At 49.7% G+C, this 18,518-nt stretch overlaps 3 protein-coding genes across 3 annotated transcripts in view; 2 read left to right on the forward strand and 1 right to left on the reverse strand.

Annotated features, from left to right (window-relative positions):
* Nucleotides 1-6,271, reverse strand: part of samd8b (sterile alpha motif domain containing 8b) — a 36,289-nt gene extending 30,018 nt beyond the window's left edge. Inside the window, exon 1 of the mRNA XM_078428630.1 lies at nucleotides 5,841-6,271. The gene's annotated coding sequence lies outside the window, so the exon portion shown is untranslated. The remainder of the gene's footprint in view (nucleotides 1-5,840) is intronic.
* Nucleotides 1,146-4,534, forward strand: LOC144610092 (dual specificity protein phosphatase 13A-like). Its single transcript, XM_078428634.1, has 3 exons — nucleotides 1,146-1,279; nucleotides 1,997-2,214; nucleotides 4,101-4,534. The coding sequence occupies exons 1-3, from the start codon at nucleotides 1,149-1,151 to the stop codon at nucleotides 4,298-4,300; spliced, it is 549 nt and encodes a 182-aa protein (XP_078284760.1). The 5' UTR covers nucleotides 1,146-1,148; the 3' UTR covers nucleotides 4,301-4,534.
* LOC144610093 (dual specificity phosphatase 29-like) lies at nucleotides 5,925-14,884 on the forward strand. The gene is made up of 5 exons (XM_078428635.1): nucleotides 5,925-6,264; nucleotides 7,122-7,344; nucleotides 8,308-8,519; nucleotides 10,479-10,699; nucleotides 14,415-14,884. The coding sequence occupies exons 1-5, from the start codon at nucleotides 6,092-6,094 to the stop codon at nucleotides 14,657-14,659; spliced, it is 1,074 nt and encodes a 357-aa protein (XP_078284761.1). The 5' UTR covers nucleotides 5,925-6,091; the 3' UTR covers nucleotides 14,660-14,884.
* The last annotated feature ends 3,634 nt before the right edge of the window (nucleotides 14,885-18,518 follow it).

Here is an 18,518-nt window from a genome sequence, read left to right on the forward strand (position 1 = left end):
GGTGGGGGGAGCAGTGGAGGGGGGTTGGGGTGGGAGAGGGGGTGCCTTGGGGGGGGCAGTGGAGGGGGGTTGGGGTGGGAGAGGGGGCAGTGGAGGGGGGTTGGGGTGGAGCAGTGGAGGGGGGTTGGGGTGGGGGGGAGCAGTGGAGGGGGGGTGGGGGGGAGCAGTGGAGGGGGGTTGGGTGGGAGGGAGGTTTTTGTGTCTATCTTCGGGCAATATCTTCAGGCAGGAAGATGCTCTGACAGCCCGTGATTCGGCCCGAGATTCCCGGCTCTGTCCAGGGAGAGGAGAGACTTTGCTCCTTTCCTCAGCCTCTTAAAGCCGGGCGTGGGCTGGGTTAGAAACATAGAAAATAGGTGCCCTTCGTGCCAGCACCGCCATTCAATATAATCATTGCTAATCATCTAAAATCAGTGCCCCGTTCCGGCTTTTTCCCCATATCCCTTGATTCCGTTAGCCCTAAGAGCTAAATCCAACTCTCTCTTGAAAAGATCCAGTGAATTGGTTTACACTGCCTTGAGAATTCCACAGATTCACAACAACTCTCTGGGAGAAAAAGTGTTTCCTCGTCTCAGTCCTAAATGGCCTATCTCTTATTCTTAAACTGCGACCCCTGGTTCTGGATTCCCCAAAATTGGGAACATTTTTCCTGCATCCACCCTGTCCAATCCTCTAAGAATTTTATATGTTTCCATACGATCCCCTTTCATCCTTCTAAATTCTAGCGAATACAAGATTTGGGAATGGTACATTCTGGGATCTCATCCGAGTGTAAGACAGCCGCGGTTTACCGCTGGCGCTCACACCAACACACGCCAGTACTTTGGTAAAGTTATTATGTTTCCGTGAATGGACGTGACTTGTGTCGGTCATTCATCAATCTCAGAGAACAACTAAAACCGAGACGCTGATACACGGCAGCGAAACAGTTCCTATAGGGACAGACGTCTGACGGACAGATGTGTCGTATTGCGAGTTTGGCAGATACTTCAGACCTGACCTGAACCACGAAGCTGAAACTTTGTGCGGATTTGTGTTGAGACGTCGGATGCTTTGGACGGTGCACACTGGCACCTGTGCGGGGTCATCAGGCGGGACTGACAGCGTTCAGGCAGCTCGGAGCAGCGACGGAGCCCCGGCTTCAGGCCATGTCAGCGCCAGGGTCCGGGCCCAGCGCCGGCACCCCCACAGTAGACCAGCTGGAGAGGCTCCTGCGCGACAACACAGTGGCCCTGAGTCGGGTGGACGAGGTGTGGCCCAGTCTGTACATCGGGGACATGTGAGTGCCGCAGCGGACTGACCGAGCCCCGCCTGGCCGGGGTTAACGTTAACGAGCAGCCGGCACAACCCACACAGAATGGGAATAGAATTGCCGCCACTCTTCCAGGAAACCTGTTAACCTGCTCCAGGTAGCCCCCCCCCCCCCCGCGGGCCCCATCTCCCCTCCCCCCCCGCGAGCCCCATCTCCCCCCCTCCCGCGAGCCCCATCTCCCCCCCCCCCGCGGGCCCCATCTCCCCCCCCCCGCGCGGGCCCCATCTCCCCCCCCCGCGAGCCCCATCTCCCCCCCCCCCGCGAGCCCCATCTCCCCCCCCCCCGCGAGCCCCATCTCCCCCCCCCCCCGCGGGCCCCATCTCCCCTCTGCCTCCCCGAATATCTGTAAATTAGGTAACTATTTCCTCTTCAAACACCTTCAATAATCCAACCTTCCTGCTCAGAGAATTCCGGGAGTTCTCTATATCCCACCCGTGCCGGCTTAGCCCAGTCGCGGCGAGACGTGACCTGTCGCCTGCGTTTCCATCGGGTCCCAGGTCCCCAGGGTCGGAGCCTCGGTCGGTGCCGGACGTTTTGAGGCCGGGCCGTGTGTCTGTTTGGGAGGGGGACCGGAGGGAAAGTCCCTGTTGTGAGCGTAACCGAAACCCCTCATGAGGGGGGAAACTGTCTGACCTCTGTCCGACTATTCTCTGACCTTTGCCTTAACCTCTGCCTGGCCTCCAGGACGGCTGCCCACGACAGGTTCCAGCTGTGGAAACTGGGCATCACTCACGTACTGAACGCTGCCCACAAACAGCTGGCATCCAGCGGCTGCCAGGACTTCTACGGAGCGGCCATGGATTACCGTGGCATCGCCGCCAGCGACCTGCCCCACTTTGACATCTCCGCCTATTTCTATTCTGCAGCTGAATACATACATCAGGCAATTGATGTTGTGGGAGGTGAGAAACTCACACACTGTTGACTCCGCTAGAACATGCAAAGCCTCTCAGTGTAAAGACTGCACTCGCTCCGCGGCTCTCGGTGTGTTCAGACGTTCATAGGTGATAGGAGGAGAATTAGGCCATTCGGCCCATCAAGTCTACTGTGCCATTCTAATATGGCCGATCTATCTCTCCCTCAACCCCATTCTCCCGCCTTCTCCCCATAACCCCTGACACCCGCACTAATCAGTCAATTGTGCCTTTAAAATATCCGCGACATCGGTCAGATGTTGGCGTGTCCCTTGTCGGCGGCTACACGATTAGATTGACAGACGAACATTATACAATCATAGAACCATAGAGCTGTGCAGCGCGGAAACAACACCCCCCCCCCCTTCGGCCCATCTTGTATATGCTGACCAAATTGGCATTCTGGGCTCGTCCCATTTGCCTGCATTTAGTTCATACCCCTCGACATTTGGGGTACCCCGTGACTTGGATAGATTAGGCGAGTGGGCAAATGCATGGCGGATGCAATATAATGTGGATAAATGTGAGGTTATCCACTTTGGCGGCAAGAACAGGAAAGCAGAGTATTACCTGAATGGTGAGCGATTGGGAAAAGGGGAGATGCAACGTGACCTGGGTGTCATGGTGCACCAGTCATTGAAAGCAAGCATGCAGGTGCAGCAGGCAGTGAAGAAAGCGAATGGTATGTTGGCATTCATAGCAAGAGGATTTGAGTTTAGGAGCAGGGAGGTTCTGCTGCAGTTGTACAGGGCCTTGGTGAGACCGCACATGGAGTATTGTGTGCAGTTTTGGTCTCCTAACCTGAGGAAAGACGTTCTTGCCTTAGAGGGAGTACAGAGAAGGTTCACCAGATTAATCCCTGGGATGGCGGGACTTGCATATGAGGAAAGACTGGATAGACTGGGCTTGTACTCGCTGGAATTTAGAAGACTGAGGGGGGATCTTATAGAAACATATAAAATTCTTAAGGGGTTGGAGAGGCTAGATGCGGGAAGATTGTTCCCGATGTTGGGGGAGTCTAGAACCAGAGGTCACAGCTTAAGGATAAGGGGGAAGTCTTTTAGGACCGAGATGAGAAAACATTTCTTCACACAGAGAGTGGTGAGTCTGTGGAATTCTCTGCCACAGAAGGTAGTTGAGGCCAGTTCATTGGTTATATTTAAGAGGGAGTTAGATGTGGCCCTTTTTGCTAAAGGGATCAGGGGGTATGGAGAGAAGGCAGGTACAGGCTACTGAGCTGGATGATCAGCCATGATCATATTGAATGGCGGTGCAGGCTCGAAGGGCCGAATGGCCTACTCCTGCACCAATTTTCTATGTTTCTATGACACCCGTCCCGTCTAGTACATGTCTAAATACATGTCTAAATATGTGTGAAACGTCATGATTATATTGCTTCCTCTGGCCGCTCATTGCAGACACGGAATACACTGCTACAGAACCGGGGAGGGGTCACGGACACGGGGACGGGTGACGGAGAGGGGTCACGGGGAGGGGAGGGGTCACGGGGAGGGGGTGTAGGGATTGTTCCAGACGGGCGGACAGTAAGACATTGGGGGTAGATTACAGAGATGATATTCGGGGGAGGTTGGAGAGATAGGGAAGGGTATTGCGATCAGAATGCTCCACTCTAAAAGCTTCTTAAACGTCATTATCGTATCTGCCTCCACAATAAACTAAAGTAAACGAAACTAAACCAGTTCTCGTGGCTGTTCCAGGCACTCACCGCCCTCTGTGTAAACTGGTTATTTCCTGAGTTCACACATTATGGAACAAATGTCATTTACTGTCGGCTGCCTAGAATTACTCTGACTGTTTGCGCTGAACACGGAGGGGTGATGGTGGGAGTCATTGTGCGCCTTGCTTTGTCTCAGGGAAGGTCTTCGTCCACTGTGCTTTCGGATATAGCCGGGCGCCCACTCTGGCGCTGGTTTACCTCATGATCCACCAACGCCTCTCGCTGTGGGAAGCCGTCAGGCTGGTGGCGCAACACAGGCGCATCTTCCCCAACCGAGGGTTTCTGAAACAGTTGCGGACCTTGGACACAAAATTACAGCAAGAAAGGAAGGTTTGACCACGCCATCTCTTTGTGGCTCAGTAAACGCTGGGTAATTCTTGTCTGCAGCCGGACTACTGTTTCACGATAACTCCTTGTGGGGTAATAACTGGCTGATTGTGAGCAGAGATGCGCGAGTATTTTAGTGAAGTTCACACTCATTCTGTAGGTCAACACGTTTACCATTAGACGTCAGCCTTCTCTCGGTCAGTGTTGGCCCCAAACTGTTACTGGACCGCACGAAGCAATAATGTAGCTTGGCGAAACCAAGCGCAGGCTCGGCGATCGCTTCGCTGAACACCTGCGCTCGGTCCGCATTAACGCAACTGATCTCCCGGTGGCCCAGCACTTTAACTCCCCCTCCCATTTCCAGTCTGACCTCTCTGTCATGGGCCTCCTCCAGTGCCATAGTGATGCCCGCCGGAAATTGGAGGAGCAGCACCTCATATTTCGCCTGGGCAGTTTGCGGCCCGGTGGTATGAACGTCGACTTCTCCAACTTCAGATAGCTCCTCTGTCCCTCCCTTCCCCTCCTCCTTCCCAGATCTCCCTCTATCTTCCTGTCTCCACCTATATCCTTCCTTTGTCCCACCCTCGACATCAGTCTGAAGAAGGGTCTCGACCCGAAACGTCACCCATTCCTTCTCTCCCGAGATGCTGCCTGAACTGCTGAGTTACTCCAGCATTTTGTGAATAAATCGATTTGTACCAGCATCTGCAGTTATTTTCTTATAATAATGTAGCTTCTCAGCTGAGCTCCAGAACTAGACCAGGGAGCCGCGTCATTGTTGTGTTTCTGTGCTTGTAAAGAGTTGTTGTTGCCTGCAGATAATTAGTTTTAATAAAATATACTTTTGTCGACTCAGCTTCTGACATCCTGGCCTCCGGTGCAGAGGTGAGACCAAGCGGACACTCAGCGACCGTTTCACTGAACACTTACCAAGGGCTGTGGGACCGCCCAGTTACTACTATTTTACCTCTCCTTCCCAATCCCACACTGACCTTTCTGTCCTGGGCCGCCTCTAATGGCCACAAGCAAATTGGAGGAACAATAGTTCACAACCCAAACGATGAATGTTGAATTCCCCAATTTTAGGCAACCCCTCACAACACCCCCTCCCCTCCACATCCACCCCTCCCCTCTATCCCTCCCCTCCACATCCGCCCCTCCCCCCTCACAACACCCCCTCCACTCCTCCCCCCTCACAACACCCCCTCCCCTCCACATCCACCCCTCCCCTCCACATCCACCCCTCCACTCCACATCCACCCCTCCCCTCCACCCCTCCCCTCCCCTTCACCTCTCCGCTCCACATCCATCCCTCCCCTCCACATCCACCCCTCCCCTCCAACCCTCCACTCCACATCCACCCCTCCCCTTCACCCCCGCTCCACATCCACCCCTCCCCTCCACATCCGCGCCTCCCCCTCACAACACCCCCTCCCTTCCACATCCGCGTCTCCCCCCTCACAACACCCCCTCCCCTCCACATACACCCCTCTCCTCCACATCCGCGCCTCCCCCTCACAACACGTCCATCCCTCCGCGCCGCCACAACCTGCTTTTCCATCGGTTTCTCCCTCATGTCCACGCTGAGCGTCGCTCTGAGCTCCCCGTTTGTCCCACAAACAGAACGGGCAGTCATTGCCCCGGGATCTCCCGGAATTCGCCCCCTCCGGACTGAACACGGCCCAGGTCAGTTGTCAACAGACGCGGGTTACATCAGCGAGCCGCAGCTGTCTTCAAACGTCAAACCCGACAGGACCGGCGGCGGGGAGCGGGCAGACAACACGGAGAGAGCGGCGGGACATGGCGGCGACGTCTCCGCCCCAAGATGATCCCGGTCCCTCTATCGGCGCCGCCGCCGCCGCCGGCGACCCGGGAACACCCTCCGTTCTGGAGCTGGAGACGGCGCTGGAGGGCAGCCGGGCGCCGCTGAACCACGTCGATGAAGTATGGCCCAATCTTTACATCGGAGACCTGTGAGTACCGACGTTGGTCTCGCCGCTCACACACGCGTTGTCCACTGAGGTCGACTGCGTTGCTGTTACTGCGCTGTTTAAGCTGCTGCTGGGCGCCGGGGGGCAGAATGGCGCCGAGGGGCAGAATGGCGCCGGGGGGCAGAATGGCCGCGCTTCGCCTCCAGTGTTGTTGGGCCGGACCTCTGTTAACGGGCAAGTCCACAACTAACGCGGGCGTCTTTTAAAGGCCAGTCCATCAAAGTTCGGGAATCGGCGGGTTCCATAAGTGATAGGAGCAGATTTAGACCATTCGGCCCATTAAGTCTACTCCGCCATTCTATCCCTTTTCAACCCCTTTCTCCCGCCTTCTCCCCATAACCCCTGACACCCGCACGAATCAACAATCCCGGAGGAGGGATAAGGGGGGGGGGCTTGTAAAGGGGGGGGGTTGCAAAGGGGGGGCTTGTAAAGGACGCCCTTGAAAGGGGGGGGGCTTGTAAAGGATGGGGCTTGTAAAGGACGCCCTTGTAAAGGGGGGGCTTGTAAAGGATGGGGCTTGTAAAGGGGGGGGGCTTGTAAAGGGGGGGGGGGGGCTTGTAAAGGATGCCCTTGTAAAGGGGGCCTTGGACAACCGAAGAGGCTGTAACTTTGGTCAAAAGGGAAAACAAGCCAATGCCTATTCGAGATTGTGGTCGGACTGGGCCTGTGGGGATCACGAGGAGAGGGCAATCTCATGGCCTGACTGTTGTAACGAGGCGCGGGGACGTACAATGTCTTGCAGTCAGAGAGGGTTGATGGGAGGAAGTTTGCAAAGTGTATTTATCTGGAAGTGGCGCAGATTCCTCTCGGGGCGAGACCTCACTCCGTTCCCGCCACAGGATGGTCGCTCACGACAAGAGGTGGCTGCGGAGGTTGGGAATCAGCCACGTGTTGAACGTCGCGCACAACAAGAGTGAGAGCAAAGGCGACGCCATCTTCTACGGCAGGAGGTTCCGATACCGCGGCATCGAGACGGACGACTGTCCCCTGTTTGACATCAGCCGCTATTTCTACCCGGCAGCGGAACACATCGAGGAGACGCTGCGGGATCCAGACGGTGAGGCAGATTCTGTTGTTCACTCCGCTGGCAGTGAGTGGGGAAAGTCCAGCAGGTTCTCCACGACCCCCAGCCCATGTGGCGCGTTGCTGGCGGGGCTTGACCCGCACACGAACCTACAGAATCGGGGAGGGATAGATCAGCCACAGGCCCTTCGGCCCACAGTGTCTGTGCCGAACATGGTGCCAAGAAAACATGTCATGTGCCTCCACATGATGCATATCCCCATTCCCTGTATATCTATGTGTCTATTCAAGTCTCATAAACGCCACTGTGTATCTGCTTCAGCCCCCCGGCAGCACGATCCAGGTACTCACCACCCTCTGTGTAAAAATAAATTGCACTGCACATCCCCTTAACGCCCTTCCCTCCCCCCTCTCGACTTAAAACTGTGCCCTCTAGTTTTACACATTTCCATCCTGGGGAAAAGGTTCTGACTGTCTACCTTGTCTGTGCCTGTTTGCTGCCTGACCTGCTGAGTTAGTACGGATCGAACCCGGGTCTCCGGCGCTGCATTCGCTGGAAGGCAGCAACTCTACCGCTGCGCCACCGTGGTTGTCGGTTCACTCACCGCCGCCTCCACCACCGACACCCTCCGCCCACCCCCCCCTCTCCCTCCGCCCACCCCCCCCCTCCCTCCGCCCACCCCCCCCCTCCCGCCACTCCACGCAGAGCGGCCCCATCCTTAAACCCAACCCCCATCTCACCCCCTCCCCCCCGGCCCAAGTTTGGCTCCATAGTCCGGCTATAAATAGTCTTCGCTCCGATGCCTGAGTTAGCAGCTGTCGCCCTGGACTTACGGAGAGCGCCGCGTCCCCGTGAGTAACCGGCCATCTCTGTGTTAATGTGCCCGCGGACTGACGAGCAAACTGCGTGTCCGCCCTTCACACCCGACTTGCCCGGGGTTTGGTGAAAGCGCTCTGTGAGGTTGGGCTTGAGTGAAGATATCTGCGCTTTCTCTGTTCCAGACACCGTTGGAGAACCGCCCGGGTTCGGCTACTTGCTCTGACAAGATGCTCTCCAGTCGGCCCTGTGATCCCTACAGGCCCGTGGCGGCGGTGGATCCCGACGGCGATTACTCCACACCCGGGCCCTTCGAACTGGAGCGGCTCTTCTGGAAAGGTTCTGTAAAATTCTCTCACGTCGACGAAGTCTGGCCTGGTATTTCCATCGGAGACGAGTACGTTCCACTGCAGTTCATGTTCATCATTGGGGCAGAGATAGGCCATTCGGCCCATCGAGTATACTCCATTCAACCCAATTCTCCCGCCTTTTCCCCATAACCCCCGACATCCTTACCACTGAAGCATCTGTCAATCTCCACTTTAAAAATGCCCAATGACTTGGCCTCCACAGCCGTCTGTGGCAATGAATTCCACAGATTCACCTCTGATTAAAGAAAAGCTTCCTCCTCTCCTTTCTGCGGTACATCTTTATTCTGAGGCTGTGGCCTCTGGTCCTGGACTCTCCCACTAGTGGAAACGTCCTCTCCACATCCGCTCTATCCTGGCATTTCACTATTCAGTGCGTTTTAATGAGGTCTCTCCTTGTATTTCTAATCTCCAGCAAGTACCGGCCCAGAGCCGTCAAACACTCATCCTACATTAACTCAATCATCCCCAGCGTCATTCTCATAAACCTCCTCTGGACCCTCTCCAATGCCAGCACATCCTTCCTCAGATATGGGGCCCAAAATGCTCACAATACTCCAAATGTGGCCTGACCAGCGCTTCATAAAGCCTCAGAAATACATCCCTGTTTTATATTCTAGTTCTCTCAAAATAAACGTTAACATTGCATTTGGCTTCCTGAATACCGATTCAACTTCAAAATCAATTTTTGGCAAATCCTGCAAATCCCACCCGCTGCACCTCTGATTTCTGAATCCACTCCCCATTTAGAAAGTAGACTATGCCTTTATTCCTCCTACCAAAATTCATGACTCTACACCTTGTTACGCTGTATTCCATCTGCGAAGAGTAGCGGCCCTAACACCGACCCCTGCGGAACTCCACCAGTCACTGGCAGCCAATCAGAAAAAGCCCCCTTCTTTGCCTTGTGCCAACCTGCTTTCCATGCCAGTATCATCCCTCTGATACTATGGCCTCTCATATTCTTTAGCAGCCTGTGTGCACCTAATCAAAAACATTCTGAAAAACCAGGTAACCAACATGCACTAACTCTCCTCTGTCAATCTTCTATATTACTCCTCAAAGGATTCCAACAGGTTTGTCAGTCAAGATCTCCCCTTCACAAAACCATGCTGACTTTGGTCTATTTTATCATGTGCATCTAAATATCAGAAATCTCATCCTTAATAATGGATTCTAAAATCTTACCAACCATTGAAGTCAGGCTAACCGGCCTTCTGGAACCACCCCTGACTTGTGATTCTTGAAAAATCAACTCCAATACCTCTACAATCTCTTGAATCCACCTCTTTCACATTCCTTGGGTGCAGTCCATCCTGTCCAGATGATTTATACATCTTCAGAAGCACCTTCTCCTTAGTAATCACCACTCCACTAATTTCCACCCCTGACTCTCTTGAATTTCAGGCAGTGGGATTTACCAAGACAATGCTATGTGAAATCTAGAAAATAATATAAAACCATCACCAACTGAATGACTGAAAATCACTTAGCTTATCTCACAGGCATCATCATCCATTAGAATTAACTTTTGTTTGCTTGGTCAGCCTGATAATGAGGAATTCAGCCCAACTTGTCCATACCCCCTTAATTCCAACTGGCCCTATCCCTATCCCATCTGCCTGCATTCAGCCCACATCCTTCTAACCCTTTCCTCTCCATGTTATTTCCAAGTGTCCTTTCATTGTTGTTACTGTACCTGCCTCATCTCCTTTCTCTGGCAGCTCATTCCATACACCCACTGCCCTCTGTGTGAAAAAGCTGCCCCTATTAAATTTGTCCCCTCTAATTGTTGATTCCCCTACCCTTTACTCTTTGTGCCACTTGTGATTTTATACAACTTTTGAAAGGTAACCACTCAAGTTCCAGGATTGTTCCCTCTGAAATTTGTTTTGCGTTAGATGTCGTCCTGTTTTCCACCCTGAGCCTTGCCTTGAGCCCTGAGCATTGCCTTGAGCCTTGAGCCTTGATTGTTTATTTTGTTACAGAGTGATTGCATTGGACCGGTACACAGTCACAAAGATGGGGTTCACTCATATCCTAAATGCAGCTCATGGTCGGTGGAATGTGGACACGGGGGCGGAATACTACAAGGACCTGCCTGTTGATTACTACGGTGTGGAGGCCGCAGACTTGCCATGTTTCAATCTGGGCCAATTTTTCTATCCTGCTGCTCAGTACATGGACAGAGCACTTAGCTCTCCTGGCTGTAAGTGACACTAGGCTTCCTCGGCCATTGTTTGGTTATTGAGCTCTTCATACCAGGTGATGCTGGCAGAGATATAATGAACATGTTACAACACAATGCATTGTACTTCAAATATGCTCCAATTGTACTTCGCGTCACCTATCTGGGATTATACCTTCAGAATCTGAAAACAATGGAATAGTACTTGGGCAATATAATTAATGGTGTGCACTATTACTAAACCTAGTGCAATAATATCAAACCTCAAGTATGTTGGAGAAACAAAATGCCGTTAAATATCGAGAAACATCTTTCCATCTATCGTACTTCCCAACTCCAGAAAGGAAAATGGAGCAGATATTGTGAAGTGATGGGAGGGGATATTTGGATGGAGGCACGGGGAAGATTTAACCAAGGGGTTAAAATGATGAATGCTTGGTCAGTAGGGAGCAATCCTGTACTGCTGATGCAGATCAATGAGAGGGACGTAGAGAGCAGGGAGAGACAGCTCTCCCTTGTAGGTTGTGGCACTACCTGAGAGGGCAATGGTTGTAGATTCAGTTGTACCTATTGAAGGGGAAGTGGAAGAATGTGGGCCTATGGGGCAGGGACACGGGAGGGTGGTCAACAAGATAGGTCTTTGAAAGGGTGCAACAGGGACAACAGGCCAGAAATTATGTTGAATAATCTCATATTTAGGATTGTTTTGCATGCTAGAAATACCTGGTTCAGCAGTTTTCCTGAACATGATTTTAAACTCTGCCTAATGGACTTCAACAAAACGTTTGACAAGATCCTGCATGCGGGTGAGCCTGGAAGGTTAGATCACAAGGGATCAGGGGTAAGCTAGCCAAGTGGACACAGAATTGGCTTTGGTGGAAGGAGGCAGAGGGTGATGGTGGAGGGTTGTTATTGGAGGCATGTGACCAGTGGTGTACTGCAGGGGCCGGTGCTGATCCATCTTGGTTCTCATCTATATTAATGCGTTGGATGACAATGTTGTTAACATGGTTAGCAAGATTGTAGGTGACACCAAAATTGGTGGTGGAGTGGATGGTGAAGAAGGGCATCTACATTTGCAACAGGTTCTCGCTGAAAAGTGGAAGTGAGGAATGGCAAGTAGAATTTAACTCTAACAAAGTGTTGCATTTTAGTAAGTTAAACCAGGGCAAGACTTACACAGCAAATGGTCGGGCAGTGGCTAAAGAGACCTCCGACTACATGTACATAGTTCCCTGAAAGTGGTGACACAGATGGACAGATGGTGAAGAAGGCATTTGGCACATTTACCTTAATTAGTCAGGAAATTGAGGACAGAAGTTGGGATGTTATGTTACAGCTGTAAAAGTTGTTGGTGAGACCACACAGAGTTCTGTAGGTAGTCCTGGTTGTCCAGCTACAGAATGGACGTCTTAAGCTGGAAAAGCAGCAGAAAAGATTCACCAGGATAGGATGCTACTGTGACAAGAAGGTTATGTTCATCAGGAGAGGCTGGATAGGCTGTACCCCACCCCCCCCTCCCAGAGTATAGGAGGCTGAGGAGTGGCTTTATAGAGGTATATAAAATAATGAGGGATGTAAATGAGGTCCCTAACCTTCTCCCTAGGATAGGAAAGTCTGAGTAGAGGACATAGATTAAAGGTGAAAGGGGAAAGATTTAAAAGGGCCCTGGTGGATATGTGGAACAATCTGCCAGAGGAAGTAGTAACGCAGGTACAATTAAAATGCTTTAAAGTCATCTGGACAGCAACATGGGTAGGAAAGGTTTATGAGCGATATGGGGCAAGCAGGACTAGCTTGGATAGACATCTTGGTCGGCAGAGGAGTGTTTGGCCCAAGAGCCTGTTTCTATATTGTATCCCTATGATTCATACTCATTCCATCTTGTTCGTTATGCATGTTAAACCAGTAGTTGCCATGGTCTCCAGCCAAACTGCTACATTCCCAATAGTCAAGTTCATCGTAATTCAATGTCTGAAATTAATAGGCAGATTTATCTGATGTGTGGATCACAGATTCAGTTATGCAACCTATTAATATCCATTGGTGGGCTTTACACCAGGGTTCAGTGGAAAATAATACCACCCTAGAGCCGAGTTACGTTGGCGCATCAGTGCAAACGATGGCATTTATACGGAGTCAGATAAAGTAGAACCTGATTATTAATAGCAGCAGTAAATTACCGAGTGCATCACTGACATTTCAGCAGCCATTGATTTCCTGTTACAAGGGCAGCTGCCCCACTGACAATACATTCAGATGAAACATCAAGGCAGTAATATCTTATACATTTCCCTGGATCATATGTAGGTTAATTGGCTGGGTAAATGTAAAAATTGTCCCTAAATTGTGTAGGATAGTGTAGGATAGTGTAGTAGCCTGTTTCCGGCTGTATTATATATGATATATGATATGATATTCCTCTCTGATTCACTGTGATGCTAACTTATGTGTAGTATTTTGGTCCAGATTCCACTTCAAATTTAACTTTAATTGGGTGTTCATGTTTTATCCGGCACATTTTATTAACTATTGCTGCCTGTTTATCAGTCAAGCTCTTTGTTATCTTGCATCTTAGACAATAGTTCATCCAAAATTTCACTGAAAGCTGTTTTTGCCAGGAAGTAATTTTGCACAATTTCCCTATTGAAACAAAATCAAATACTACAAATACTGAAAATCTGGATTATAAACTGAAACATTTGTCAGCACCTTTTGTGGAGACAGTTACTGCTTCCAATCCACAAACTTTCATCGTAACCAGTTCAGTATTTCTGCTTCAAACCAACCTGTGCTCCACCTGATGGGCAGGTTTGCCACTGCTCAGTGCACCAGCTGTCCGATACAGTGGAGCTCTGGGACAGTGGGCTCGCACATGGCTGCACTGTCAGACTACACCAGCAGTGGCACACTGATTGCTCAGAGGTCTGAAGAAGGGTCTCGACCCGAAACGTCACCCATTCCTTCTCTCCTGAGATGCTGCCTGACCTGCTGAGTTACTCCAACATTTTGTGAATAAATACCTTCGATTTGTACCAGCATCTGCAGTTATTTTCTTACATGATCTGATCATCTTGCAGTTTAAATTGCAGGCCTCCATATTCAAGAGTGATTATTTGTCATATGCACCTGACATGGACAGGAACAATCAACATCTTGCTTGCTGCAGCTTTACAGGCACATTAAATGCAGCATCACCTCTCAATAAATATATGGCATCAGTTGTTCTGTAAACTGGGCCATGATAGTGCAAAAACCATAGTATGTAGAGCAGACTTACTAGTGCAAAGTCCGTTATATTTGTTGCCGAGGTAGGGCTGTGGTTAGTGTTGAGCAGTGTTCACGAACCTGTTGGTTACTGAGAAGCTGTTCATGAACCGGGTGGTCAGTTCCCAGATTCATGTGCCAACCTGGTCGCACAGATGAGAGCGTGGCTAGGGTGGGGTGTGTCTTTGATGATAATCTTGAGGCAATGCTTCCTGTAGATACTTTTGATGGTTGGAAGGCCAGTGTCCACGATAGACTGGGCAATATCTGCCATTTTCTGTAACCTCGTCCATTACCGGATCAGACCAGGATTCGACCAGTCACTTTGCTCTCCACATACATTCAAAGTTATTTGTGGTTTACATGATTTTTAACCAGTGTATAATTCCTGGCTCAGATGCTGCAGAAATACTTTCCTCGTTTGAAACAATTGGTCCTCTGAATAAAAGCTGTTCTTTTTCCTGTGCAGCCAAGGTCTTCGTGCACTGTGCTCGAGGCCGGAGCCGCTCCGCCTCCCTGGTGCTGGCGTACCTGATGATCTACAAGAACCTGACAGTGGTGGATGCAGTTGAAGAAGTTCTGAAGCACCGGTGCATCTTACCAAACCGTGGCTTCCTGCAGCAGCTGAGAACACTCGATATCCAGTTGATAATGGAGAGGTGTGAGGCAAAGAATAACATCAGCACAAACGGAGAGGAGAAAGAAATCTGTTAGCTGCTTTCACCATACAGACAAGAGCATTCTTTTTAAATGGAAAAGTACATTGGGCTGTAAATATATTATCTGATGAGTAAGAAAGCTTTAATAAACGGAGACAAGTATCCCTAGTATGACCAATGTCATGAGTCTGAGATGCACACAATTTCACACATGGAATTACTGGCATTATAAAACAACCCCAATAAGAAATTCTTACTTTTTAAACTATAAAACAACTAACATCCACTGAACTAACAATTGTAGTTTGAAGTTCCAAACATGAGCACTAATCCCAAGTTATTTGAAATATTAAAAACTGGGATTATACAACAGAAGTGCAATTTATAAAAAGAACAATTGTGAAATTGAACTTTAAGAATTTGTAAATTAATGATATATGTTTGCCCTCACAAATTATTAAAATGTTACATAGAAAAAGTGTATCTAGTATCAAACCCTATTGCAAGGAACAGAATAAACATTTAAAAACACACTTGTTTTGGTTGCTCCCCAACTATGGCTACAAAAGACTAATGACCACATTTTAAAATAATCTAGAAAGAAGTTAGCTTTGGACTAATCTTGCTGGTAACTGGTCCATCCTCAAAGAGTCATGAGCTGTGAGCTTGGTAGCGTCAGCATCTCAGCCTTCCCCACCTGACAACATCTCTGAGGATGGAGCTTTCTCAATCCTGGAACAGAGACTGCAGTGTGTGGCAATGATAGAGCATCACTACTGCATACTAGTAAAGTTGCCTCATCTTTAGACTTTAGCGATACAGCATGGAAACAGGCCCTTTGGCCCACCAAGTCCCTCCGACCATCAATCACCCCGTACACTGGCACTATCCTACACACTAGGGACAATTTACAATATACCTACAAACCCGTCCACCTTTAGAAACATAGAAAACAGGTGCAGGAGTAGGCCATTCGAGACTGCACCGCCATTCAATATGATCATGGCTGATCATCCAACTCAGTATCCTGTACCTGCCTTCTCTCCATACCCCCTGATCCCTTTAGCCACAAGGGCCACATCTAACTCCATCTTAAATATAGCCAATGAACTGTCCTCAACTACCTTCTGTGGCAGAAAATTCCAGATTCACCACTCTGTGTGAAAAAAAACTTTCTCATCTCGGTCCTAAAAGACTTCCCCCTTATCCTTAAACTGTGACCCCTTGTTCTGGACTTCCCCAACATCGGGAACAATCTTCCTGCATCTAGCCTGTGCAACCCCTTAAGAATTTTGTAAGTTTCTATAAGATCCCCCCTCAATCTTCTAAATTCCAGCGAGTACAAGCCTAGTCTATCCAGTCTTTCTTCATATGAAAGTCCTGCCATCCCAGGGATCAATCTGGTGAACCTTCTCTGTACTCCCTCTAAGGCTAGAATGTCTTTCTGGAGCGAAAACCGGAGCAACCCCACGCAGTCACAGGGAGAACATGCAAACTCCATACAGACAGCACCCATAGTCAGATTGAACCTGGGTCTCTGATACTGTAAGGTAGCTACCCTACCATTGCGCCTCTGTGCGGTCCTTTGTCATATGTGGCAGCAAGATTTATAATTTCCTAACTCTTACACAAACGTTATGCAATGACATTGTTGCTATCGAGTATCAAAAGCCAAAGCAATTTATTTTGCTGCAGCACCAATCACCATCCGCCCCACATTAAAGTGCCAGAGTCGCTCATCTGTATCTCTGAAGAAGGGTCCCGACCCAACCCCTCACCTATCCTTGTACTAGAGATGCTGCTGACCCACTGACTTATTCCAGCTCTTTTTGTTTTGTGTATCTTTGAATCTTCTGGCTTGTGAAATATTGCTTGCAAACTTACACTGAAGTTCATAATAGAATCAACTACCTATTAATGTGCACATAAATGTAATGCGTAAAGCTCTTGATGCCAGCCACATTCGCAGGGGCCCTGTTTTAGGTTCAGAGTTCCAAGGTAGACAAGAATCATGCGGTCAATACAGTAAGTTCCTGGAATGGGCTTCAGGACGCGGAAAATATCTTTCCCTTCCTTGTAATTCCTTCTTATCTCTTGACTTCTCCAACAACTAAAATAATTCACATTAATAAGGATCCCATGTGCCAATTAGTTAAATTTTTATTTTCATGAACCTACAATGAATCAACCAGAATCTGGTCTTTCCATTATCAGCCTACCTGGATAACATTTTATTAGCATCAATTAAGCTTTTGGTTCAAACGATGAAAATGCAGGCAAATATATTTGATGCCATCTCAGACCGAGCATCCATGATACAGTTATCCAAAGGTCAGGCTGTGCTGATTGCCAAAGTGCAGACAGATAATGTTACCTCATCCCCAGAGGACTCTGGGGAGAAATCTAATCATTCCAATTATTCAAAGCTTCAGCAAAATCTGGATTGCCAGAAAAATATCCCGTGGAAATTCATAGAAGGTAGAACAGTACATCAAAGGAACAGGCTCGTTGGCCGCAATGTGTTTTGCTGCCACACGATGGCTGGCTCGCCAACGGTCTATCTTCGTCTTTTTCATTCTTTGTGTTTATAGTTTGTTGTAAAATGTATGTTTTAGCTTATGTATTTGTGGGGGGGAAAACTTTTTATCTCTTTCCTCGACGGAGATGCAACTTTTTCCGTGTGGTATCTCCGTCTGCACTCTGGCCTAACATCGTGGAGTTGGCGGCCTTTTGTTTGGGACTTCTAGAGCTCCAAAACTGCGGAGCCTGCAGAACTTTAACATCTTGAAGCGAGCGATCCCGTTGCCAGGGGTTGGCCTTTGGTGCTCCAACCTGCGGGAGCTGCGGACTTCAACATGGTGGAGCTCACGGTCCCTGGTTCGGGACCGACTTCGGGAACTCCAAGACGCAGGAATTTCGACCGCTCCGACGTGGGAGCTTAGACCGCCCTGACGTGGGAGCTTAGACTGCCCTGACGTGGGAGCTCGATCGCCCCGACGTGGGAGCTTAGACTGCCCCGATGCGGGAGCTTAGACAGCCCCGATGCGGGAGCTTAGACCGCCCTGACGTGGGAGCTTAGACTACCCTGACGTAGGAGCTTAGACTACCCTGACGTGGGAGCTTAGACCGCCCTGACGTGGGAGCTTAGACTACCCTGACGTAGGAGCTTAGACCGCCCTGACGTGGGAGCTTAGACCGCCCTGACGTGGGAGCTCGATCGCTGGTTGCGGATGGTTCGACTCCCCCGACCGTGGGAGGAAAGGAGGAAAGAATATAAGACTTTATTGCCTTCCATCGCAGTGGGGAATGTGGAGGAGCCGCTGTGGTGGATGTTTATGTCTGTTATGTTGTGTGTCTCGTTGCGTTTTTGGTGTGACTGTATGGCAAACCTAATTCCTCGTATGTTGCAAAACATACTTGGCTAATAAATTACGATTGTGATTATGATTAGTTGAATTGATCTCATCTGCCTGTACATGCCCTTCATTCCCTGAACTTCCATGTGCCTATCTAAAAGCCTCGTAAACTCCACCATCTGCCTCCACCACCACCTTTGGCAATACGTTCCAGGCCCTACCACTTGGTGTAAAATACTTGCCTCGCTATCTCCATTACAATTTCCTTTTCTCATTATGTAGCTATGCCCTTGTGTTGAACATTTGTTGTGTTGGCAAAAAGGTTCTGATTGACTACCCTATCTATGCCTCTCATAATTTTATACACTTCTATCAAGTCTCCCCTCAAACTCTGACGTTTCAAAGAACAATCCGTCTGTCCAACCCTCTCCCTGGAGCTGAAACCCTCTAATCGTGGCGGTATTTTAGCTTGTCTGAAGTCTCCACATCTTTCCTATAATGGGTCCAAATGACCAAAGCCCTATAGAGTTGCATCATGACTTCTTGTTCAAGGCTCAG

Source organism: Rhinoraja longicauda, chromosome 35, assembly GCF_053455715.1.
Source record: "Rhinoraja longicauda isolate Sanriku21f chromosome 35, sRhiLon1.1, whole genome shotgun sequence".
In the NCBI taxonomy this organism is placed as follows: Eukaryota; Metazoa; Chordata; class Chondrichthyes; order Rajiformes; family Arhynchobatidae; genus Rhinoraja; species Rhinoraja longicauda.

Bases quoted from the DNA above. Each gene is read 5' to 3' on its own strand.
- LOC144610093 (XM_078428635.1), top strand. From the start codon at position 6,092: ATGGCGGCGACGTCTCCGCCCCAAGATGATCCCGGTCCCTCTATCGGC. The intron at 8,520-10,478 runs GTACGTTCCACT...ATTTTGTTACAG, and splicing joins GGTATTTCCATCGGAGACGA to AGTGATTGCATTGGACCGGT. The intron at 10,700-14,414 runs GTAAGTGACACT...TTTCCTGTGCAG, and splicing joins AGCACTTAGCTCTCCTGGCT to CCAAGGTCTTCGTGCACTGT.
- LOC144610092 (XM_078428634.1), top strand. From the start codon at position 1,149: ATGTCAGCGCCAGGGTCCGGGCCCAGCGCCGGCACCCCCACAGTAGAC. The intron at 1,280-1,996 runs GTGAGTGCCGCA...CCTGGCCTCCAG, and splicing joins AGTCTGTACATCGGGGACAT to GACGGCTGCCCACGACAGGT. The intron at 2,215-4,100 runs GTGAGAAACTCA...GCTTTGTCTCAG, and splicing joins GGCAATTGATGTTGTGGGAG to GGAAGGTCTTCGTCCACTGT.